Here is a 25,886-nt window from a genome sequence, read left to right as displayed (position 1 = left end):
TCTTCTGGTGATAACATGTGGACCTGCTGTATTTCTAGATTTTCAAATCTCTTTTTATGCCAAGATGGTCAACTTGGTCTGCTATTTTCTCTACCTTTGTGTGTGTATGTCTATCTTACTGTGTGTGTGTAATTCTGAGGGGTCAGATCTTCAAACTGCATTGCCGACTTTTCCGAAATGTTGCTTGAGATGTTTGCTTGAGATGTATTTATGCTGTTGTTGAGCCCATGGGTTTCTCTACATCAGTGGTTACCAACCAAGGGTACTATTCAGTTGATGGTACAGTAACTGAAAAAGGTTGGGAAGCACTGCTCTACATTTTTAACTCCTTAATGCTTAGTTAAATAAAATATTTAAATGCAAATTACATTTTAGACCAGTCATAATTTCTTCACTCGCCATTCATTGGGGAGCATTACAATTGTCAAGACAAGCACAATACGAAGCACTATGAATCCCTGTATTTGGTGTGCATTTTCTATTAGAAGTCGAAATATATTGTCTTTATTTGTATACTTTTACCGTTTGTAACCACTAAGCTCCACAAGCGCACTTTGGGATGTAATCATTAGTCCAAACAGTTGCAAACTGTTGCATTTTGCAACGAAGCGAGAGTTTCTATTGGCCAAATTCAGGTAGGCCCCGCCCTGTGTCGTTCCGTTTGTTTACGTCAAAAGAAAAGTTTTGCAACAGAATTGGCTTAATGAATACACCCCAGTTGGATCTGCCCTCAAAACTTCGTTACCCATGAAGCAGTGCTATCAGCCAGCGCGTTGCTGTGCGTCAAGTCCAACTACTGTGCCAAGCGAAGAAGAAAGGGGGAGACGTACAAGCTAGCTAAAACGATATGCTACCAATGCAGTTAAATTTGTAACGACTTCTTTAGAAAAGATAGGTCAACTCTGTGCCTGCTTGGCTCTAAATCGCAACAAACTTTTCCCCTGCCCCGGCTTTAGCGCACATAGATATGAGCGGCAGCGGGCGGCCCAGGACCAGCTCGTTTGCTGAGCCTCCAGGGGCTCCCGGAGCCGCTTCAGCCGCCGCCGGATCGTCTGTTACCGGAGGGATTTCTGCAGGAAAATCTGGGGCTTCACAGGCCACAGGGAGCAGCTCGACTGGCTTCGGAAATTTGAAACTAGCCCGTGAGTATAGCTAATTGAACACAAAACGAAGGGATCGGGATATATGTGTGTACTGGTAATTTTAAATGAAGTATCTAACTAAACAAATTGATAAAACTGTCGATGTTATCATTTCTCAAAGCAAACCTAGCTAGCTAGCTGGCTAGGCTATGTATGTTTTTGTAGAAGGGACAGTGGGATCAAGCCGGGCTTTGATTGTGGCATATCTGGCTAACGTTAACTAGCATAGCATTTGAGGTGAAACGTCTATACGATGTTAGAAACTGGGAAGAAATTGCTGAAAATAGAATGGAACCAGATTAATGTGATATTTGTCGTTGGAAGCCAGATTGGAAAACGGGCATCAGCGGTAACGTTACCTACCTAGGTGAAATCAAACGATGTTGACCGTCGTCCTCATTTAGCTAGTTAGCCTGTAATCTTAGCTATTAGCATTGAAAGTTATGTAGCTGGTTGCTTCGTTAGCTAGCTAACAGCTATATATGCTATTTAGGGAGACGAAGTTAGCGTTAATTCAGTTCACATAACGTAAAATATTGGGAATTTATACGACATGGCTTAATGTGACCCTGACCAATTAGCTTTAAATCTAGCTAACTTGTTCAATAACAATTTACGTGCTAGTTTGGTTAGCTTGTCCAAGGCAGGAATAGAATTAGCCAGCTGGAGTGCGCTGTGTCAAAGGTCTGTCAATGTCATTTTTATAACGTTACAAGTCCAGTTTTGTTTTACAGTTTTTTGGTCAACCGTTTTAGATTGGGTGGTAAGCAACCGTTTGGTATCTATCTTGTTATTGGAGTAATACTATCATAACCACGTATTTCCAAATACAATATGTGTTGGTCTCATCTCATTATTGTTCAAGATCTATGATTGCTTTTCCTCATATTTGCATAATTTGACACGTCCATATATTGATAGATCAAATAATCTTCATAGTTAGGAAAGTCCTATTGCTTTCCATTGAGACTTCCGCACATTGAGGATTCTTCCAAAGGGTCTCATTCTCACCAATTTTCACATCCAGTGCAATGACAGGAATTGACTGTATGCCCAATGGTAGTTTGGATATGTGGTGTTGGCAGAACATCTACAGGGACAGAGGGAGGAGGTGTTGACATGGTCAGACTTAGGGAAAACCAAATCTGGAACATTGCACCACAATGTCCATGTCAAACAGACAGTAGCTAGTTTACTCTGCCATATGTCAGGAGGTGGTTGAAAGATTACCCATGAACTTGGTCTGCTCTTCTCTCTACGTGTGTGTGTGTGTGTGTGTGTGTAATTCTGAGTGGTAAGATCTGCATTGCCGACTTTTCCAAAATGTTGCTTGAGATGTATTTATGCTGTTGTTGAGCCCATGGGTTTCTCTACATCAGTGGTTACCAACCAAGGGTACTATTCAGTTGATGGTACAGTAACTGAAAAAGGTTTGGAAGCACTGCTCTACATTTTCAACTCCTTAATGACTCGTTAAATAAAATTATTTAAATGCAAATTACATTTTAGACCAGTCATAATTTCTTCACTCCATTCATTGGGGAGCATTACAATTGTCTAGACAAGCACAATACGAAGCACTATGAATCGCTCTCTTTGGTGTGCATTTTCTATTAGAAGTTGAAATATATGATCGTTATTTGTATACTTTTACTGTTTGTAACCACTATGCTCCGCAAGTGCACTTTCTGGGATGTAATCATTAGTCCAAACAGTTGCATTTTGCAACGAAGCGAGAGAGGTCCCGCCCTGTGTCGTTCCATTTCTTTCCGTTGTAGTGCCATGTTTCTTTAATGTCCAAACAGACAGTAGCTAGTCTACTCTGCCATATGTCAGGAGGTGGTTGAAAGATTACCCATATTTTGGTAAGACTTTAGTGGGTCCTTATTAAACTGAACACTTTTATCAATTCAGATGTATTTGCCGCTGATATTTCTTCAGTTGAAAACCATACATGTTGCATACCAGTTTCCAATCTGATCACAGACTGCTATTCTGATAGCCCTGCCATGTTGAAGACCCAGCCTGGGTCAACCATGGCACTTCAGACTGCACTGTGAATGTGCTCAGCTCACCAATGGAACCCTATGGGCTGATGTTGAAGCTTCAGTGTGAAGGGATTTGACTGGAGAGATTGAGGGTGGGGGGGATGAAGGCAGGGAGGGTGGGGGGATGAAGGCAGCGAGGGTGGGGGGGGATGAAGGCAGAGTGACTCATTGGAAAGATAAGCTAGAGGTGGGAGATGAAGACTGGAAACAGGTGAGCGTCAGATAAATGACGAGCACATAGACGGGGCAGGTCAAATGTCTTCTCAGTCCAGCAGGGTATACATGAACACCTAGCCTAGAGCCTAATTAGCAGGTCATCAGTGGCCCAGTCTCTGTTCAGGCGTTCTAACAGTAATCCTCGGTTTTGAATGGGGTCTGATTTTGGTCTCTCCTGACCACAGTACTGCATTCCTAGAAGGTTGTGCCCACTGATAAGCATTGTTTCTGGTCTGGAGGTGTCTGGACCTACCAGAAACCCTAACAAAGGTGCTGCGCAACTGTTAGGTTTCTGGAAGTAACACTGACTTGTCTAAGTGAAGTGCAAAGCCAAGATCAAGGGTTGTAAATGTCTGACAAAAAGGTGTCAGACAATCCTAGTGGCAATTATTGCCTATGACTTATCTTAGTATCCTGGGGCTGCACTTAGCGTTACTGACGTTTCTCAGCTTCCTACTGCTCTATTGTTCTCAGCTCCTATCCTGGGGACCCACATGACTGCACATATTTGTTCCAGCACTAACACACCTACACCTGATTCAACTAATAAAGGGCTTGATGGTCAGTGAATTAGTTGCATCAGGTGCGTCTATATTAGTACTGGGCCCGGTTTCCCAAAAGCATCTTAAGGCTAAGTTCATTGTTAGAACCGTAGGATCCTATGCTTCTAAGATTAACTTAGCCTTAAAATGCTTTTGGGAAACTGGCCCAGGTCTGGAACAAAACTGCAGTTGTGGGCCACCAGGGCTGGAGTTGAAGAACACTGTAATAGAGACTAAGTGGCAGTGCCACTAATCTGGTTAATATTCTCTACCTCTCTCTGTCAAAACTCTGTAGGATACTGCAGCTCTGGCATAAATACATGTTTGGTTGTAATGCATGGCTGTGTAATCGCTAATCCTTTTAGTGACTGTGTTCACTTGCTTTATATTTAGAAATAAGCGATGAGTTACTTGAGACTAAAGTCTGAGTGTTCTGGAAATCACTTCTCTCCCTCTTACTCTTTCATTCAATCCTACTCATCAGACCTGTGTGTTAACTTCCTCTTTAGGAACCAAAGCACTTCCTTGACAGCTGATATGTCTGACTGCTCATCTTTGCATTCATCATTAAAGTGACTATCATACCACTGCTGTTTCATATTTAACACTCCCCTCTGACTCCACTTCTTAAGAAGAGGACGACGCAAACGCTGTGAGCCACATGATTACAGATCAGATGACGTTCTCTGGTCGTATGAGACGTCAGAATGAAGAATAGTTTAAAGACTCATGCAAAGATCTGGTTTGGATTAATCAATAAATCTAATGCCTACCCAGTGTGAATTCTACCACTAGCTATGATGACCCTTCGTATACTAGTATGTGAAAAGCTATGTGTGGCGTCTCCAGTGTGTTTATTACAACATGCCGTCCAGAGGCATCCAGAGGTGTCTAGTCTACATCATAGGAGTTGACTTTAAATCCATCAATCAACGGCGCCCACCTAATGCTTTTAGCAGTGCTGAACAAAACCTCCCGCCGTTCACCCTCCCTTCCAGTCTGATTCCTGAGACTCACATAGTCCGACTTTACAATTAGAGGATCCAAATTAAATACATTTCTATCTTCAGCAGAGGAAGATCCAAATTTGTCTTCTCAACAAAATCTTAAGCTAGTCAACCAGTTATATAGCTTTGTTCTAGAGGCCTTGTCAGACTTTAGAGTAGAACTGGGAGATAGTTATTAGAGAAAGCATGGTCATGTTGAGGCAGGCGAATGGAGGGTGAATGGAGGAACCGGTGCACACTCACTGGGCGTGCTACTGTACTGTCCATTCAATGTTATCACAGGCTCTGACAAGCTGGTTGGCTCCAGGCCCTACCTCTACTGTAGTGTTCCTCCTCCCTTCACAATCTGTGCTACTGGTGTGTCAGTCAGTTCACCCTCAACCGTTCACACACCACTCTGAGCTGCACGTCTGACCCGAAGGAGAACTTCCCTGTGGCTCAGTTGGTAGAGCATGGTGTTTGCAACTCCAGCATGGTGTGTGCAATGCCAGGGTTGTGGGTTCGATTCCCACGGGGGGCCAGTACAAATGTTTTTTTTTTTTTAAATGCGTGAAATGAAATGTATGCATTCACTACTGTAAGTCGCTCTTTAAACCGTACTGGCAGTGTAGTGAGGGGGTGAAGAGGTTAGCGGAGTTCAGAGCTGTGCCAGCCAGGCGTGCAGCCTCCCCCTGGTGAGACAGGGTGGAGGTGGTTCACTGTAGCTACTACAGCTCATTACCAGCTAGTAGTATGTGTCTCTGGGGAGACGCTCCCGAGGTTACGGACATTTAGAGATGGAGGGAGAGCGAGGGGGAGTGATGAACATTTGTTGTTTAGTGTTTCCCCCTCAGGGGATTGGGGGAAAGGATGAGGTGACCGTCACTGTTTCCTGCCTCTAAACCAGAGTCATGGTCCTCTCAGTGTGTGTGTGTCCCTGCATCTGGATAACATCTAAAATACTTGGGGACCTTTAGCCCCCCTCCCAAATGGTCATGTACCTTAATGTGTTTTGACCTCTGTACCTCTCCCCCAGGAGACAGTGGCAAGGTGACGACTGTGGTGGCCACACCAGGCCAGGGTCCAGACCGCCCACAGGAGGTGTCCTACACAGACATCAAGGTGATCGGGAATGGTTCCTTCGGCGTGGTGTACCAGGCCCGCCTCATTGACAGCCAGGAGATGGTTGCCATCAAGAAGGTTCTGCAGGATAAGAGGTTTAAGGTACAGAGTCTACAGACACGCAGCACAACCCACTTCCACTGGCAGTCTACGCCAGTGTTGTAGTACTCGAGTCCTGGACTCAGACAAGTCCTGATTTAAAAAAATAAAAATAAATGTATACTTGTGACTCGACCATTAATGACTGGGACTCACCTTCCCGTGTATTTGGACTGGATAGGCTACTATGATAAGCAGAATATTAGCAGCACTGGGTGTGCAGAGAAGTGAGGGTTCTGTTCTCTAGCTAGCAGTGGGAATGACGCGCAACACTGGCACACGCAGCCTACGTCGGCTGGCGCGCTGAGGCCTACGTCGGCTGGCGCGCTGAGGCCTACGTCGGCTGGCGCGCTGAGGCCTACGTCGGCTGGCGCGCTGAGGCCTACGTCGGCTGGCGCGCTGAGGCCTACGTCGGCTGGCGCGCTGAGGCCTACGTCGGCTGGCGCGCTGAGGCCTACGTCGGCTGGCGCGCTGAGGCCTACGTCGGCTGGCGCGCTGAGGCCTACGTCGGCTGGCGCGCTGAGGCGAAAGCAAACGCTGAGTGTGGGAAGATAGAAAGGCAGGCTTCGCTCACGCACTGCCTCCGCTCATAATGCCTTCAGAAAGTATTCACACCCCTTAACTTTTCCCACATTTTGTTGTGTTACAGCCTGAATTGAAAATTAAATTGATGTTTTTGTCACTAGCCTACACACAATACCCCATAATGTCAGTGGAATTATGTTTTTCACAATTTTTACAAATGAATTAAAATGTTAAGCTGAAATGTCTTGAGTCAATAAGTATTCAACCCCTTTTGTAATGACAAGCCTAAAGTTCAGATGTAAAAATGTGCTTAACAGGTCACAAGTTGCATGGACTCACTTTGTGTGCAATAATAGTGTTTAACATGATTTTTGAATGACTACCTCATCTTTGTACCCCACACTTACAATTATCTGTAAGGTCACTCAGTCGAGCAGTGAGTATCAAACACAGATTCAACCACAAAGACCAGGGAGGTTTTCCAATGCCTCGGAAAGAAGGGCACCTATTGGTAGATGGGTTAAAAAAAAATGTATAAAGCGGACATCGAATATCCCTTTGAGATTTGAAGTTATTACTTACACTTTAGATGGTGTATCAATACACATTTTTTTTTTATGTATGCTTGTTTTTTTAAATGGTTGAATTAATAAACTAATGCTAAAACCCAGTCACTACAACTATACAGGCGTCCTTCTTGACTCAGTTGCCGTAGAGGAAGGAAACCACTCAGGGATTTCACCATGAGGCCAATGGTGACTTTATAACAGTTGCGGAGTTGGTTGTTATAGGATAAAACTGAGGGTGGATCAACAATATTAACCTAATTGAGAGTGAGACGAAAGAAGCCTGTACAGAAGGAAAATATACAAGGCACTAAAGTGATATTGCAAAAAATGTGACGAAGCAATTAGCTTTTTGTCCTGAATACAGTACAACACATTACTGAGTACCACTCCATATTTTCAAGCATAGTGGTAGCTGCATCATGTTATGCGTATGCTTGCAATTGTTTTGGGGGGGGGGGGGGGTTCAGAATAAAAGACTTGTCTGGTGCTTAACTCCATTCAATCAGAGAAACTTGCTTCAGATTGCTTTCCACCAGACACTGGGAGATGAATTCACCTTTTAGCAGGACTATAACCTAAAACACAAGGCCAAATCTACACTGGAGTTGCTTACCAAGAAGACAGTGAATGTTCCTGAGCGACCGAGTTAAAGTTTTGACTTTAAGTCTATGGCAAGACCTGAAAATGGTTGTCTAACAATGACCAACAACCAAATTTGACAGAGCAGGAATCATTTTTTTTAAAGAATAAGTGTCAAATGTTGCACAATCCAGGTGTGGAAAGCTCTTAGTGACTTACCCAGAAAGACTCACAGCTGTAATCGTTGCCAAAAGTGCTTATACAAAGTATTGACTCGGGTGTGGTTACTTATGTAAATTTGATATTTCATTGTCAATAATGTGCCAAAAATATTTTTAGACATGTTTTCATTTTGTCATTATATGGTATTGTGTGTAGATGGGTGAGAAAATAGTTAATCCATTTTGAATTCACGCTGTAACACAATAAATCAAGGGGTATGTATGTAGGCTGCACATTGTAAGTGACTCACTTCCTTGTAACCACCAGTCACCAGCCTACTATTTAGCTTTGCCTGGTTAAGAAACACAAACTGCTTTATGAAATTGAAAACAATAGTATTGAGTAAAAGGAAAACAAGTCTAGCTATTGGCTCTCTCTCCCCTTGAGTATTAAAAAGTAGGCTGTCTTTGAATTTGTCGTCTCGCTCTACCCTCCCAACTTTCCCTAGTCTTCCTCTGGGTTTCACTCTGGAATAAAAAAAAAATCGGTGGGCAATTTACCAAAAGCCAAGAGCCTGTTACAATGATTGCTCCCTTAAGTTTATTATTTCCAATATCCAATTCCGTCCAGAGACCATTCATCCCTTCAAAACATCATTGAACATTCTATTAAAATAAACTGTGTGAGCCTGTGTATGAAGGACTTATTTGTTTCGTGGGCTATTGCATATTGTAGGCAATTATGACCTTTCTGCAACTGGAGGAAAATCTTTGCGTTACTTCAATGCTCACATGAAAATCTTCCCACCAGACCGCCACTATTTGCTGCTGGGCAGATTTCTTCTACCAAATCCGAGCCAAATCAAGAGGCGCCACTCTAGCAACATACGAGCATCGAGCTAGCAAGCCGGAATAAAACGAGCAAAAAACATTAGTAACCAAAATACCAACTATGTCTAAAGAACCCCCGACTCATAACTTTTTCTTTCAAGTTTCTTTTATTTTTTTGTTAAATTCCAACCCAGTGACTCAGACTTGAGCACTTGGATCAGGACTCGAGCACGGACTTCACCATTGGTGACTCAAACTCAATTTAGCCTTAGACTTGTGACTCAAGCACATGACTCAGTTTAGTGACTCAACTGAAACACTGGTCTACAGACACACACAGTGCAACTCACTTCCACTGGCAGTCTACAGAAACACACCATTGCCCCTCATCACTCACATACTATCAGGTGTATTTCTGTATGTTCTCTCCCCATAACTCAATGTTACTACTGTTCAATTAATGAATTGTTAATACCTAAATTACACCCCCTTGCTATTTCTATACTCCAGAACCGAGAACTACAGATCATGAGGAAATTGGACCACTGCAACATTGTCAGGCTACGTTACTTTTTCTACTCCAGTGGGGAGAAGGTATGTACAAGTCTGACTACCAGGTATTGGGAACAACATTTGACATTTTCACATTTATGCAGCAAAAATAAAAATCCAGACTTGTGAAAAAATATATTCAACAACATTGCTCTTCTCTCCTATTGTTTTCCCCTTACAGAAAGACGAGGTGTATCTGAACCTAGTGCTGGACTTTGTCCCAGAGACGGTGTACAGGGTGGCCCGGCACTTCAACAAGGCCAAGACCACCATCCCCATTATATACGTCAAGGTAATGCACTCACTACTTCTTCTCTTCCCCTGTTTTTCTTATTGCTTTCCCTCCCTTTTATCCTCGTTCTCTCTGTCATTGTTTTTTTTTTCGCTCTCGCTTTTTCTCACTCAGTCTGTCTGTATTCTCATCTCTCTGTTGCCCTCACCCCTCCGTCGTTCCTCTTTAAGCTCCATGCTGCTAGAGGCAGAGTTCTCTATTTAAATGAAATGGTACTAGGCTTGGGCGGTATACCGGGGTATTTGGAAATTGACGTTTTTCAATAAATATTCATATTTGTAGCTACTTTGTAAGTAAATACCTACAGTCAACTTGTGCAATACATTAGGAGATGAAGCGGATTGCGTTCTTCATTTCACCTGTCACATTATTTTACATTATGAAGCTTACCGTAGTTCCCCAGAAAGCCAGTCACGTGTTTTTTTGTAAATAGCGCAACGGGAGAAAGCGGGAGCAAGTGAGTCCAGCTGTTTATTGATAGTCAAGTGGGTTTTTTTTTCTCCCCTCAATAGTGATCAGGGACATGCACCTATAGTTTACCTTCCCAGAAAATACATTAGTTCAGCAGAAATTTGCTTCATTTTCATCAGATGCCACAGAAGTTCAAAGCTATTTGGCTAGCATTGTAAATGAGCTTACAATGAAAAAGCAAGGTATTTCTTGCAAAACCAATGCATGGCTGTCATATTTCTAATGTTTACCATAGGAAATGTAGCCAGCTACATTGTTTCTAATGTTTTGCTTGAAGTTAATCTTGCATTTTACCAGAGAGAAGTAGGCTGGTTACACTGAGGAAAAGTAGCTACACACCAGAGTGCTGTCAACTGATAGAATGCCCTTAGTGAATTCTCATCCCAGTGGACAAGTACAACTGAAGCACAATGTTTGTCTGATGCCTAGCAGAAATTACATAGAATTAGTTTACAAAACGCAGCAAGATACTTTTTTTCCTGAATGCAGAATTCTTCATGAACGTGACACCTAAGTTTTAACATTCTATCATCTTCTCCAAGTAGAGCAGACAGGCCCGTTGCCCTAGCGACTGCACAACGTGTCCACATGCTGCTCGGAGCCAGTACTGTTCTTCCTTCAGATAAGCATGCGTCAACTTTGTTTGTACATTTGTATTTCATTCACATTCGCTTGTAAATGTCCAAATTCACCAAAAATGACATTCGGTAGCGCCTACCTAATGTATAACTTTATAAGCTGGATTGCCGGTCTTTGCAATTACTTTATTTTCATTTGCGCTCGTTAGCATATTTAGGTAGCAGCCTCCATGGAAATTTGCCATTACTTGTACTAATTTTGTTAGCCTTCTGGTAATAGATACCCAACAGGCTTTTTTGTGTTTTGTGGCTCCCCCTTGTGTACTAAACAGGTAATACTGTAAATCCTGTTATGAGAGAAGGGCGGTATGATGATATAAAATCTGGGTACCGCCCAACCCTAAATGGTACTGTATTTGAATAGAGGACTCTTCCCCCAAGGATCTGATGAGAAGAAAACACATTGATGTTATGTTCTCTCTGCTCTGACTCTTCACTGACCTCTGGTAGTCTTTGTCTGTCACCTCTCTTTTCCAACTCCTCCATTCTCTTCTTTTCCTACATCAGATCCCCTCTTTTCCTACATCAGATTTTTTGGGGACAATACCAACTTCAGTGTTTTTAGAATTTGACAAATTTGAGAGAGAGAAACCAACTTTCTCTGTTTGCAGTATGCTTGGTTGTCTGTTTAAAAGGGCACTTACGTTGTCTGTTAGCTGTGTGTGTGTGTACTATGCCCCGTTGCAGCAGAGAGGACTATCTGTGTCTCATGGCCCATTTGCCTCAGCCCACCCTGCTGCTCTCTCCTGTGGTGTGGAGATGCATACTGATCATACACACACATTGCCCTCACTCGGCATCTCCACACTCTCCTCTCCACCTCTCCTTGTGCTCCTCTTTTCCCTCCCTACTCTCTTTATCCACATCTCTTCCTTCCCTTACACTCCCTCTCTCCTTGTTCCCTTCTTCCCTCACTACTCTTCAGCCCCTTTCTCTCCCCAATTAAATTCAAAGGGTCTTTATTGGCATGGGGAAACATATTTACATTGCCAAAGCAAGTTAAATGAACAGTAAACAGATGTGAGAAGGCGTAAGGTAACTGAGCTAAACGACTATCGTTCCCGTAGCACTCACTTCCGTCATCATGAAGTGCTTTGAGAGACTAGTCAAGGATCATATCACCTCCACTCTACCTGACACCCTAGACCCACTCCAATTTGCTTACCGCCCCAATAGGTCCACAGACGGCGTAATTGCAATCACACTGCACACTGCCCTAACTCATCTGGACAAGAGGAATACCTATGTAAGAATGCTGTTCATCGACAGCTCAGCATTTAACACCATAGTACCCTCCAAACTCGTCATTAAGCTCGAGACCCTGGGTCTTGACCCCGCCCTGTGCAACTGGGTCCTGGACTTTCTGACGGGACGCCCCCAGGTGGTGAGGGTAGGTAACAACATCTCCACCCCGCTGCTCCTCAACTCTGGGGCCCCACAAGGGTGCGTTCTCAGCCCTCTCCTGTACTCCCTGTTCACCCATGACTGCATGGCCATGCACGCCTCCAACTCAATCATCAAGTTTGCAGACGACACTACTGTGGTAGGCTTGATTATCAACAACGACAAGACGGCCTACAGGGAGGAGGTGAGGGCCCTCGGAGTGTGGCGTCAGGGGGAAAAAAACTCACACTCAATGTCAACAAAACAAAGGAGATGATCGTGGACTTCAGGAAGCAGCCCCCTATCCACATCGATGGGACAGTAGTGGAGAAGGTGGAACGTTTTAAGTTCCTCGGCATACACATCACAGACAAACTGAAATGGTCCAGCCACACAGACAGCGTGGTGAAGAAAGTGCGACAGCGCCTCTTCAACCTCAGGAGGCTGAAGAAATTTGGCTTGTCACCTAAAACACTCACAAACCTTTAAAGATGCACAATCGAGAGCATCCTGTCGGGCTGTATCACCGCCTGGTACGGCAACTGCACCGCCCACAACCGTAAGGCTCTCCAGAGGGTAGTGAGGTCTGCACAACGCATCACCGGGGGCAAACTACCTGCCCTCTAGGACACCTACACCACCTGATGTCACAGGAAGGCCAAAAACATCATCAAGGACAACAACCTCCCGAGCCACTGCCTGTTCACCCCACTATCATCCAGAAGGCGAGGTCAGTACAGGTGCATCAAAGCTGGGACCGAGAGACTGAAAAACAGCTTCTCAAGGCCATCAGACTGTTAAACAGCCATCACTAACATTGAGTGGCTGCTGCCAACATACTGACTCAAATCTCTAGCCACTTAATAATAAAAAATTGGATGTAATAAATGTATCACTAGTCACTTTAAACAATGCCACTTTATATAATGTTTACATACCCTACATTACTCATATGTATATGCTGTACACTATACCATCTACTGCATCTTGCCTACGCTGTTCGGCCATCTCTCATCCATATATTTATATGTACATATTCTTATTCATTCCTTTACACGTGTGTGTGTGTGTGTGTATAAGGTAGTTGTTGTGAAATTGTTACATTACTTGTTCCGACCGTGCAGTAATGTCTAACTAGAAGCACAAGCATTTCGCTACACTCGCATTAAAATCTGCTAACCATGTGTATGTGACCAATTTGATTTGACAATATCAACAAACTATTAGATTTGAACAGTAAATATTGCATGTTTAAAGGTTTTTTAAATAAAAAATGGTTTCTCCATCACTTCTCTGTCTCCCCCAAAATGCTCTTTCTGTGGTGTGCAATTAAGCTCGTTTCCCTCTAAATCTGCCCCTCTGCCACAGCCGGGCAACCGCGTCCCCCTCTCAACACCCGTCTGTCTACCCCCTGCGTGCCCAATAACACAGCTAACGACCCAACAGAGAGACCCCAACACACACACACTCAGACAGCCAGAAACCCTTACACACATACACATTTTCTGCTATGCTAGCTCTAAGCTTTGCAATGGGAGCATTGTACTGGCATGTCTAGAGCAGAGAACCCTCTAGTTGTTGCAATGTGTTTGAGTAAGTTGCATACATCCAGAATGTTTGGCTGTTCTGAGTGCAGTGGAGTTGGTGACCAACAGTAGCTGTCTGGACACTTGGCATGACTGTAGTAGTAGGAGGGGTTTATGATGATCAGTGCTGTTACTGTCTGCTGTGCTGCTAACTGTGTGTGTGCTTATTTCTTAGAATTTTTTTTAAACATACTTTCCACACCTTAAGTGTGTATATGTTAACATGTGTCTTGTGTTCTCCCTCCAGGTGTACATGTACCAGCTGTTCCGCAGTCTGGCCTATATCCATTCCCAGGGCGTGTGTCACAGAGACATCAAACCCCAGAACCTGCTGGTGGACCCCGAGACGGCCATCCTCAAACTCTGTGACTTCGGCAGGTTAGTCTGCCTGTCTGTCAGTGAGCACTTCTGGCCATCTCTGAATGTCTCTGTCTGTGTTTCTTAGGCTTCGTTTACACAGGCAGCCCAATTCTTCTTATCTTTTTTTCCACTAATTGGTCATTTCAGATATTTGTCAGATCTGATTGGTCAGAAAAATATTCAGAATTGGACTGCCTGTGTAAATACCACCTTACTGCTCAGTCTGTCTAAATCGATCTCTGTTTCAATGTATTTTTCTCTGAATGACCACCTCTCTCCCCCTCTTGTCACCAGTGCTAAGCAGCTTGTTCGCGGGGAGCCCAATGTGTCCTATATCTGCTCGCGGTACTACCGCGCCCCCGAGCTCATCTTTGGCGCCACGGACTACACGTCCAACATTGACATCTGGTCAGCGGGCTGCGTGCTGGCCGAACTGCTGCTGGGACAGCCCATCTTCCCCGGGGACAGCGGAGTGGACCAACTGGTAGAGATCATCAAGGTAGAGAAGAGGGGAGCTGAGAGGACACCAAACTGTAGGGGTGGGAGATGGAAAGGAGTGTAGGTCTACAGTGGCTTGCGAAAGTATTCACCCCCTTGGCATTTTTCCTATTTTGTTGCCTTACAACCTGGAATTAAAATTGACTTTTGGGGGGTTTGTATCATTTGATTTACACAACATGTCTACCACTTTAAAGATGAAAAATATTTTTTGTGAAACAAACAAGAAATAATGCAAAAAAAAAAAAAACAGAACTTGAGCATGCATAACTATTCACCCCCCCAAAGTCAATACTTTGTAGAGCCATCTTTTGCAGCAATTACAGCTGCCTTTTGGGGTATGTCTCTATAAGCTTGGCACATCTAGCCACTGAGATTTTTACCCATTCTTCAAGGCAAAACTGCTCCAGCTCCTTCAAGTTGGATGGGTTCCGCTGGTGTACAGCAATCTTTAAGCCATACCACAGATTCTTGATTGGATTGAGGTCTGGGCTTTGAATAGGCCATTCCAAGACATTTTAAATGTTTCCCCTTAAACCACTCGAGTGTTGCTTAGCAGTATGCTTAGGGTCATTGTTCTGCTGGAAGGTGAACCTCTGTTCCAGTCTCAAATATCTGGAAGACTGAAACAGGTTTTCCTCAAGAATTTCCCTGTATTTAGTGCCATCCATCATTCCATCCATTTTGACCAGTTTCCCAGTCCCTGCCGATGGGAAAAACATCCCCACAGCATGATGCTGCTACTATACCATGCTTCACTGTGGGGATGATGTTCTCGGGGTGATGGGAGGTGTTGGGTTTGCGCCAGACATAGCGTTTTCCTTGATGGCCAAAAAGCTAAATTTTAGTCTCATCTGACCAGAGTACCTTCTTCCATATGTTTGGGGAGTCTCCCACATGCCTTTTGGCGAACACCAAACGTGCTTGCTTATTTTTTTCTTTAAGCAATGGCTTTTTTTTGGCCACTCTTCTGTAAAGCCCAGCTCTGTGGAGGGTACTTCATGCATCTTTCACTCTTCCAGGTTTTGGGGACTCCGACGAGAGAGCAGATCCGAGAGATGAACCCCAACTACACAGAGTTCAAATTCCCCCAGATCAAAGCACACCCCTGGACAAAGGTACTCTCTGCCCTCAGTTCTATTTAAATAGCCTTAACACCATTGTCTTCCATTGGAATCCATATCGGAGAGAACATTTTGAAGTGGAACAGATACGACAGCATAAATGAGTCAAACAAGATGCCCTTTTTTTTCTCCCTGTCAGGTGTTTAAGCCACGTACCCCCCCAGAGGCCATCTCCCTGTGTTCCCGTCTGTTAGAGTACACCCCTGTCACCAGGCTGTCCCCCCTGGAGGCCTGCGCCCACGCCTTCTTCGAAGAGCTGCGCCAGCCCACTGCCCATCTGCCCAGCGGACGAGAACTGCCCCTCCTCTTCAACTTCAGCCCCGTCGGTGAGTCCACTGCCCTCCCCTCCTCTGTTTGGCCCTCCCCCAGTCAGTAGCCTTGCCCTCCTCTGTTTGGCCCTCCCCCAGTCAGTCGCCATGCCCCCCTCTGTTTGGCCCTCCCTCAGTCAGTCGCCATGCCCTCCTCTGTTTGGCCCTCCCCCAGTCAGTCGCCATGCCCTCCTCTGTTTGGCCCTCCCCCAGTCAGTCGCCATGCCCTCCTCTGTTTGGCCCTCCCCCAGTCAGTCGCCATGCCCTCCTCTGTTTGGCCCTCCCCCAGTCAGTCGCCATGCCCTCCTCTGTTTGGCCCTCCCTCAGTCAGTAGCCATGCCCTCCTCTGTTTGGCCCTCCCTCAGTCAGTAGCCATGCCCTCCTCTGTTTGGCCCTCCCCCAGTCAGTAGCCATGCCCTCCTCTGTTTGGCCCTCCCCCAGTCAGTAGCCATGCCCTCCTCTGTTTGGCCCTCCCTCAGTCAGTAGCCATGCCCTCCTCTGTTTGGCCCTCCCTCAGTCAGTCGCCATGCCCTCCTCTGTTTGGCCCTCCCCCAGTCAGTAGCCATGCCCTCCCTCAGTCAGTAGCCATGCCCTCCCCCAGTCAGTAGCCATGCCCTCCTCTGTTTGGCCCTCCCTCAGTCAGTAGCCATGCCCTCCTCTGTTTGGCCCTCCCTCAGTCAGTAGCCATGCCCTCCTCTGTTTGGCCCTCCCTCAGTCAGTCGCCATGCCCTCCTCTGTTTGGCCCTCCCTCAGTCAGTCGCCATGCCCTCCTCTGTTTGGCCCTCCCCCAGTCAGTAGCCATGCCCTCCCTCAGTCAGTAGCCATGCCCTCCCCCAGTCAGTAGCCATGCCCTCCTCTGTTTGGCCCTCCCTCAGTCAGTAGCCATGCCCTCCTCCCTTTTGTTCCAAACTTCTGTAATCCCCCTCAGTTTTCCAGAGTAAGTCTGAAGCGTGTATGTTGAGTATCCTGTGTGTGTAGAATGAACCTCCCTCTCTTTCTCTCTCTCTCTCTCTCTCTCTCAGAACTGTCTATCCAGCCCCAGTTGAACTCCACACTCATTCCTCCTCACGCTCGCGCACAGACATCACCTGCCTCACACGGTATGTACAGCACAGCCTACCCGACACATGCTTATTACATGTTCAATACATGCTTATTAGATGACTACATATTTACAGGATAGGATAGGGGATATAGCTTCAAATCAACCTTTAAACAGTCTTTTTAAATGAATATTGCTGTGTTTGGATGTTAAACCCAACATACTAAAAACAATGACCTGATGGTGAACTGAAGTGTTTAGTGTGGTGTGTCTGATGTCCTGTCTCTCTCTCCACCAGATGGCAGTGTGTCGGACAGTACCGCCCAGCCCAGCTCAGTACCTGGATCCATCAACAGCACCTGAACCCCCCCATTCACCCCGTCTTTCCCCTTTTCCTCTCAACCCCATCCCTCTCTTCCTACTCTCTTCCTACTCTCTTCCTACTCTCTTCCTACTCTCTTCCTACTCTCTTCCTACTCTCTTCCTACTCTCTTCCTACTCTCTTCCTACTCTCTTCCTACTCTCTTCCTACTCTCTTCCTACTCTCTTCCTACTCTTCCACCCCCTCTTAGCTCCAAACTTCAAAAAAACAACTATACACGCACACATACAAACAAAAATACTAAAAAAGAATCTATTATCCCTTGAATATTTCCATTATAGATGTAAAAAAATATCTGTTGGTGGCAGTAGTCCAGTGACTGTTGGGTTGTAGAGGATGGGTGAATCTGACGAAAGCAGTTCTGTATTATAGTCTCTGCTAATCAAATTTTATCCCTTAAAAAAAACATTTATTTATTTGAAAGTGCATTTTGTTTTAGTGATGTATGCCAGTGAATGGGATGCGTCGAAACTGAGGCCTGTTTCAGTTCAGACAGTTTAAGACAATCTTCCGTTGAGGTTAAAAACCAAACGGTCATGTGGTCAGAGGACAGATCAGTCCCTGCAGCCAATGGGAAAACTCTGGGGAATGTAGGTGTTCATCTACCAAGACATTACTCCCAAACCAAGTCCAAAGTGTTAATTAGTTCTGAAAATTGAAGAACTGTTTTTATTTGTTTTATTAAATTGGATACCAAATAGCAGCAAATTGAACTGGCATTTTAAATTCGATGAGGTAATTTTTTTAGAAGCTTTTATCACACAGGTGATTCAAAAATAATCCAAAGGCGGAAACCGCTATATCTGTTTTATTAAACTGTTTCTAAGAAGAAACATTGAGGTGAAAGTCTTAATGTCTTTCATTTGAATAAGAGGGACCTTTTTAAAAGAATGGCATGTACATATTCAGTTTCTATAAGCTCTTGTCCCAGTCCGTTTAGCTGGAGACATGTGTAGGTGAGAAGTAAGCTTTGCACCTCTCCAAAGGGGAGTAGAGCGGAGCCGTAGGGGCCCGCTGCACCTCTTGTGCAGTGGAGATATGCAACCTGTGTGTAGGGAGGGGTAGGGCTCCTCCAGTCACACCTGTACACCAATGGCCATATAGCCGTACTTGAACCAAAGCTCTGTCACATCAGCTTTGAAAGTACTTGGCACTTTCACTCCTCCCTCTCTCTCATTTTTCCTCAATTCAGTCTAGATGCACAATTACACTGCATGTAGGGGAGGTCTTAAGTGTGCTTGTGTGTGAATGAGGTTTTATGTGTGTTTTTTTTGTGTGTTTGACCATCTTCCATCTCCAAATCAACCCACTGTAGCACTCTTGTTTTTGTAAGTCTAGATTCTAACAGCATCACAGTGATTTATCATCAGGAAAACCTTGTTTTCATCTGGCCCACCAACACAGACTTGCATGTTCACCGTGCGTTAGAGCAACCACACCTGTTCTCCCTCCCCACTCATCACTGCACAACAACAATGGTTTGATCTAAAATACCTGCACCCAAGAAATGTAAATGCCCCAACCACTTCTGGAGCCTTCTGTTCCTCTCCTCCTTCCTCTGCCTCTCCCGCTCTCTCTCCTCTCTCTCTCTCCTTCCCTCTCTTTCTCTCACTGTAAATATATCAAGTACCTTTTTATTTAGTTTTTTTTGTTATTATATTGTTCTTGTAATTTCATTTTATTTTCTCTAGCAGAGGGGAGCTGGTGTAGCAGCGACCAGGCTCCTCCTCCTCAGTCTGTCTGTAAATACAACTTCATTTCAGTCCCTGGCTCGGGGGGAAAAACAGAACAAAATGTTTCTCTCGTTTTTATTCTCTCTCCCTCCATTTCTCTCTCGTTGCCTTTCCCCCATAAATATTATGATCACTTTATTTATTGTATTTTTGGGGGGGTTTATTTTGTTTCTCTGGGGAGGGTTTGTCGTTGGCTGTAGGGTTTATTTTGTAAGAAGTCATCAATGCCCCGTGTCATGCAAAATATTCCAACTTCCACGATTACTGGACTTTGATCCAAACTTGGAAGTGGTTTCCAATAAAGTCCTGTATTTGCAAGTACACATCCTAGCAGTAGGTGAATATATATATATATATAATTTTTTTTCATTGATGTGGAGGGATTCTCACATGACTCTGCGTCTATGGTAGTCTAGCTGATGTCCCAACAGTATAAATGGCTGATCCTATGTGGGGTTATTGGTGATATTGCTGTATATGGGTGGGTATGAATGAGGGGATGGGTGGGGAGGGTGGTGTAATATGTCCCTTCTCCCGTGTCCAATGTGTAATGGGTTTAACCTGTTACTTCTGTCTGTGATTACATGAATGAGTGATTTGAATGGATGAACAAACTGATAAATCTTACAAAAGTGTGAGTTGGGAGACCGTGGATAAAAACATTTTTAATCTTAACTCTTCATTTTAGGAAAACAATGTTATTTTTGTTTTATTTTCCTGGCACAAGTTGGTTTTAATTTGTTGTCATCCTGATCTTTATGGCCCTGCACAAGGGTCATACCACATCACTGGTGGGAACACAATGGTTTTGATGTGAGAGAGGGGGGGCGGAGAGAGGGGGGACGGGGAACGAGAGAGACTGTTTTTGTTTGTTGGTATAAATCAACTCATGAATAAAGTGATGAAACTGCCCTGGTCTCATGTTATAAAGAATGGAAGTGTACAATCACACCATCAATTTATGTAGTGTCAGGTGTGAATGGCACCAAAACAATCTGCATTTATTGACCAGCGTACTTGACTGTTTTGGCTGCTAGTTGCAGACAGACATCTCATTTATGATTAACTTAATGAGGAACATTAAAACTTGGCTATGTTTCTACTACACAGGCCTTAAGTTAAATGACACACCAATAAGTAGTAATGGCATTTGTTTAATGCAAATGAAGTCTGAATGGTAGTAATAAGGCAGCTGACGGCAGAGCAGGGGCCAGAATGCCATAAGGCACTTAGGTTTTTAGTGTTTCCACAGCTGATTTCATCTGTGAGGAGGCCAATGAGCCATCCATCAGGAGGAGGGGCGGAGCTGACTGATCCTTCTAACACTCTCTTCTCATCCCCACTGGCAATGCCAGATGCAATCTGCCTGTCACTCATGACACCATGTTTTATGGTTCTGAGCTTGAGACTGTCACCATGGGGGGCCCACCAATGTAAGTAGCTTCCTTTAAGCCCACTAATCTGAAAGGATACCACTGAGGAAAGCACTAGGGTCAAATAAGTCCACTAGAAAGAGCATTTTAATAAAATGGAAACAAATAGTCACTTCAACAAATGTCATGTAGAGTTAAACCCCATTGACCACAACTTGAACTGTAGTAGTATCTGACATTTACTACTCCGATCAAAGCAATATTGCATGAGACCATAGTATATCATGAACGTTGGCACAGCTAGGATCATGGAGGAAAATCTCTAATGAAAGGCCACTCCAGTGTATACATGAGCCAGGTGGCTGAACATACAAATGGCTTGGAAGGATGAAATTAAAATAGTTTTTGGAACCACACAAATGTCAGTGAAATGATACCTTGCTTGATGAAATGTTATGCCTCTTTAGTTAATGAAATTACAGATGGGAGAGCCAAAGGGAGGGTGGTGGCCAGGTGTCATTGGCTCATGAATAGGTGGGCATCATAGGCAGGCAGGCAGATCATAATATTCTTAATAGTTTAATCTGCACATTTGATGGTGTTGTCATATGATGTATCCCCTTACTGTTTCTGCTTTTAAGAGCCCAGTTGATATCTGGTGAGTCACTTGATATGTCACAGATATAAGACCTATGGACCATTCCATAACTATTCTAGAGCTTGTAGATCAGTACACACTTCAAACCTGTCTTTCCCGTGGACCGGTCTCAGAGGGGTTCTAAGTTCTAACTTTTCCATCCAACATGATTCAACCTCGAATGCCAAGGAGGGCAGGATTTCATTTTGCCACCAGGTGTTTCTGAACCTTTTGGCTGCATTTGTTTTTTCTGTAGTCAACAGAAAATATGGATGGGATTCTACAGAACCTTTGACTCCCAGTGCTTTAGAGAAATCTAGTGAACATTGTAGTTTAAATCTGCCCCTCAGGTCCAGGCGGCAGCACTACTGAATTAACAGGAAGAGGCCTTGTCTGACCCGCTTAGCTCCATCAGCTCCACAGCAGTAGCTCAGTGAGACTGGCAAGTGTCTCTAGAAACAGGAGAGAGAGAATGAGGAGGACAGACGAAGTGCAGCAGTAAACAGGGGCTCTCCAGTATATGAACCACATCCCTCAATGCAGAACATGTCTGGTTTGTTTCCACTCGACATACAATGTGTCAAGATTGAATAATGTTATTCTGTGGCACGTCAAGCACCTTGCACAGTTTCCGTGGAGATTGAGTGGCCCCTAGCTGGCCCTCCCCTGGCTGTGTGCCCGGCCGCCTCTTTAATACCATTTGGTGTTGGGTTAAACGCTCTGAAGGAACCGGTCGTCCTCCCGAACAGCCCAGGAGAGAGAAGAAATGCTGTGGGACACTCCATACTTTCTACCAACTACTGGATACAATGCTTAACGGGGCAGAATAATGGCGCTTCAGCAGCCTGTTGAGGAATAGATATGCATTCAGTTACTGTGGGCTTAGAGATGAGTTTGAATACTTAAGCCAACATGAGTGAAAAATATGTTGATGTGCCCTTGACTTTGTGCCCTTGCTCAAGACTTTCAGAGGTTTTATGAATGAATAGCACAAAGCCATAAGCTGCATCATGATCATGTTGTGATTACAGCTTAACTTCCAAGAAGATGTTTACATTTAAAAAAAGGTCAAACTAATTGGGTAGGTCAGCAAGTAGCTTAGCAGTTAGAGCGCTGCGGCAATAACCGAAAGGTCGTTGGTTCGAATAGACATGGTGAAAAATCTGTCGATGTGTGCCCTTGAGCAAGGCACTTAACCCTAATTTGCTCCACGGGCGCCGTACTACTATGGCTGACAGTAAGCTTTTCACTGCATATATATGGTGTATGTGACAATAAAACATTTAATTTTAAATTAAAGATGCATGTTCTATCGTATTTGCTACAAAAACTATTGAAAACAGAGTTGAACAACAACAATTGAAGTGCTCTGTTTGGGACTTTAGACAGCCATCATGTTGCACCAAAGTCATACGCTAAGTGCGCTCTTTTGTGTAGTGTAGCCGAATGCTATTGGTGTACGGCGTACGAGAGAGCAGACATCCAATCCGCTCAAGCCTTGTTAACATGTTGGAACAATAACACAACTTGTTTCCTCAAGAGATAACGGCTTCGGTTTTCGGTGAGTTATTTTGTAATTATCTGACTTTGTTTTTTTATGGATGGAATGTGACTTCGGCCAGGATAACATTTCAGGGACTGATTTATGTTTTCACGGAGTCTCAACGGGGGGAGACATCCAACATTTACACCGAATCGGCAGCCGCCATTACACCACCGAAGAAGTGAATGCCACCCTTCTTCGTCGTTTTTACAAAGCACATAAAATATCTTTAGAGCGACTGCTGGCAGACAGTGGTGAATTAGTTTAGCAAACCTGACAACTGACTTGTATTGATAAAGCTAAAACAATTTTAAGGTGATATTAATCGTGGTAATGTAGCTTAACGTTGCTTGCATTGTTTGTTCGCGGCAATGCTAGCTAGCAGCTAGCTGGTTGTCAGTCAATACATAATAGTCTAACGTTATTTATCTTCCTACAAACATGCAGCTAACTAGTAACGTTAGTTGGCTAAGCTAGTTAAACCCAATCTAAACTTGCCAGTGCCACCAGCGAGTCAGCCGCCCTATAACAAGATAGCAAACAGCTAAATTGCTGACCTCCGGGATTTGTCTGGATCACCTTTGGCATTAATTTGGCGCCATTCACTAACTTGCACTGTAATGGCACAAGTTAGTGTGAACGTATTGCAATGTGCAGTACACCATTTCACTAAATGGTATTAGCTGTTTGTCGTATTGTGTTGCATGTTATTCTCTGTAGTTCTGTTGGGGAAATTATATTGTAGGCTTTATAGTAGCCTACAATCATGACCTAATCACGTACAATTGTGGAATATATTATTATTGCCAGAAGATACTCTACCATTACTTGTTTACACAGCTGCACTGGGGTCAGAACGCAATCACGGTTACATTAAGACACTGTGGAGCCAGCACACGTTATGGGTCGGAAAACGTACCTCAATGCAGGGATGGTATATGCTACTTTACTCCAAATTTTACATTTATTCACACTGCTCCATCGAGAAGATAGAAATTAGGTTAGTTTTCCCGGAAACAGTCCCTGCGTGCTTCGTGCTCATGCTAGATAGCAGTAGTCACCGCAGCCATTATGGAATGGCATGTCCACTGAATGACACTGCCATTCCAAATTGGCCGCGGTGGCTACTGCTAGCTAGCATTAGGACGAAAGGGGTAGTAGTGTATTTGTTTACTGCTTTTTTGTTACATATACACACATTCTCTACCTTTAGGAGCACCAAGCGTGGACAAAATAACAATTACCTACTGCCATTTTGTCTGAAAGTTCAAATCTCCTGTCTGACCAAAGCCCAGGCACACATGAAGATACTAATTTCCATCAGTAGAGGGCAATGTTTACAACGTGACATCAATCAAACCTTTTTACATCTTTCCCATTTTAAATTATGACTTGCAAGCATTTATACATGGGGTAATACAACACATTCTCAATCGGTCTACAATTAAATATAATGATATTTGGATGCATCAGCTCTGTGTATGGTGGGGGGGATAGGCTACATTTAGGTTATGTTAATAACATATTAGTTAGGCTATATTGTAGGCTAATAATTGAGTGCATGTGTTGCTTGAAAACATAAAACAGACCACCCAACCTGAATTGAATATGATCAGTAATGCACTGTTTTGGTCTAGATCTCTCTCTCCCTGTGGCAGGTATGGCGATGGATAGTGCCTCTGTGTACATGTGCTTCCCCTGCTACCAAGAGTTTGACACCCTGGAGGAGGTGCTGGCCCACCAGCTGACCTGCACCACAGAGAACGTGGGGAGTGGGGCCCCCACCCCCGTCTCCATCCCCTTCCTACAGACTCAGGTAATAGTGGAAGCTTCAAACTCAATGGACATTTTAAACTAAATAGGCTAGGTCTAGAACATTAATAAACAATAAGTTTTTATTAAACTTCTCTCATCTTTTGCACATCTAGGCTAAATGGTTCTGCATAAAAGCATCTGCTAAATGGCATATGTTATTGTTATATTACACTTTACTAATGCAGTAGTGTGTACATTTCATAGTGTCGCCATTGTTGTGCTCAAGGCTTCCCATGTGAATTGGAAAGCCTTGTGAGGCTGAAGCGTAATTCAGAGTCCACACGCGCAGAGCCATGATAGTCCAGCGGTCCGTCTCTGGGGGAGGCACAACTCGACCACGGTCCTTCAAAATTCCCAACCAATGCGGCTCCAGTTTGAATGTGGTGATGGTTGAAAAATAGCTTGAGCCACGCTGAGAATTCAAAAATGAAAGCCAACGGTCCAATACTCTAGAACACTGCTGTGCAGACGCGTACGTTTTGGACTCTGATAAGGGCTGTAGCCTACAAAACTGCACTGCATTCTACCCAGTACAAAAGGAATTAGATCCTCCATTAAGACATACATAACCAGGAATGTTCAGTTCACTGAGACTTATTCCTTTGAGATACAGTTCATCCAAATGTTCTACTGCGTTAAGTGGCAGTTCTACAAAGAAGTCCTACAGAATATCTGCATGTCTGAAAGTTTGTGAGAGTGAGAACATTCCATTCCATTTTCTTTGAGTCATAATAGGAAATTAGATGACCAGCACTGTCTTGTTTTTTGTTTATTTTGGGGGGATAAAAATAGACAATACAATATTCAAGTTGGGCAAGAACACGTATTTCAAAAACCACCATACACAAACAACAAATGATATAAATAAAAATATGACAGATCACATTACTTTCTACATCAAATATTGAATTATAATATTCCAATGTACAGATACTTTTTCTGTTACTATGTAATTTGAGGGAGTAACACTGTCCTTGTTCTCACTGTATCGCTACCTCGTAATGAAAGCTACAGTATGCTCGGAGGTTTAAAACGGTGAGCCGTTGACCATGAGGGACGTTTACCAGCGTCGCTCTCCGAAACGTGTCCCCAGCCTCCCATGGTGACGGTCTCCTCAAGCTCAGAACCATAAAGCATGGTGTCATGAGTGACAGGCAGATTGCATCTTGAGTTGCCAGTGGGGAGAGAAAAGGAGCGTGAAAGATGAATCAGTCAGCTCAACCCCTCCTCCTGATGGATGGCTCATTGGCCTTCTCACAGATGAATTAGCTGTGGAAACATTCTATAAAACCTAAGTGCCTTATGGCATTCTGGCCCCTGCTCTGCCGT

General features: G+C 44.1%; 2 protein-coding genes across 4 annotated transcripts in view; both read left to right on the top strand.

Moving 5' to 3' along the window:
* Window positions 1-741: 741 nt before the first annotated feature.
* LOC115184234 (glycogen synthase kinase-3 beta) lies at window positions 742-20,100 on the top strand. The gene is made up of 10 exons (XM_029745267.1): window positions 742-1,142; window positions 5,971-6,158; window positions 9,331-9,414; window positions 9,554-9,664; window positions 13,990-14,120; window positions 14,397-14,601; window positions 15,623-15,718; window positions 15,864-16,050; window positions 17,055-17,132; window positions 17,373-20,100. Exons 1-10 carry the CDS (start codon window positions 968-970, stop codon window positions 17,435-17,437), a joined length of 1,320 nt encoding a protein of 439 aa, XP_029601127.1. The 5' UTR covers window positions 742-967; the 3' UTR covers window positions 17,438-20,100.
* A 2,473-nt stretch (window positions 20,101-22,573) lies between these two features.
* Window positions 22,574-25,886, top strand: part of LOC115184199 (zinc finger protein 629) — a 51,301-nt gene continuing 47,988 nt past the window's right edge. Inside the window, exons 1-2 of one of the 3 annotated variants that reach the window (XM_029745238.1) lie at window positions 22,574-22,760; window positions 24,401-24,558. In XM_029745238.1, coding sequence (XP_029601098.1) covers window positions 24,403-24,558 — 156 coding nt within the window. In that variant the 5' untranslated portion in view covers window positions 22,574-22,760; window positions 24,401-24,402. Of the gene's footprint in view, window positions 22,761-23,431; window positions 24,559-25,886 lie in introns of those variants that run through there. The other 2 variants (XM_029745229.1, XM_029745224.1) reach the window with 2 other exon arrangements.

The sequence above is a fragment of the Salmo trutta genome, chromosome 3 (genome assembly GCF_901001165.1).
Source record: "Salmo trutta chromosome 3, fSalTru1.1, whole genome shotgun sequence".
Classification (NCBI taxonomy): domain Eukaryota; kingdom Metazoa; phylum Chordata; class Actinopteri; order Salmoniformes; family Salmonidae; genus Salmo; species Salmo trutta.
This window is presented reverse-complemented; position numbering and strand designations above follow the sequence as displayed.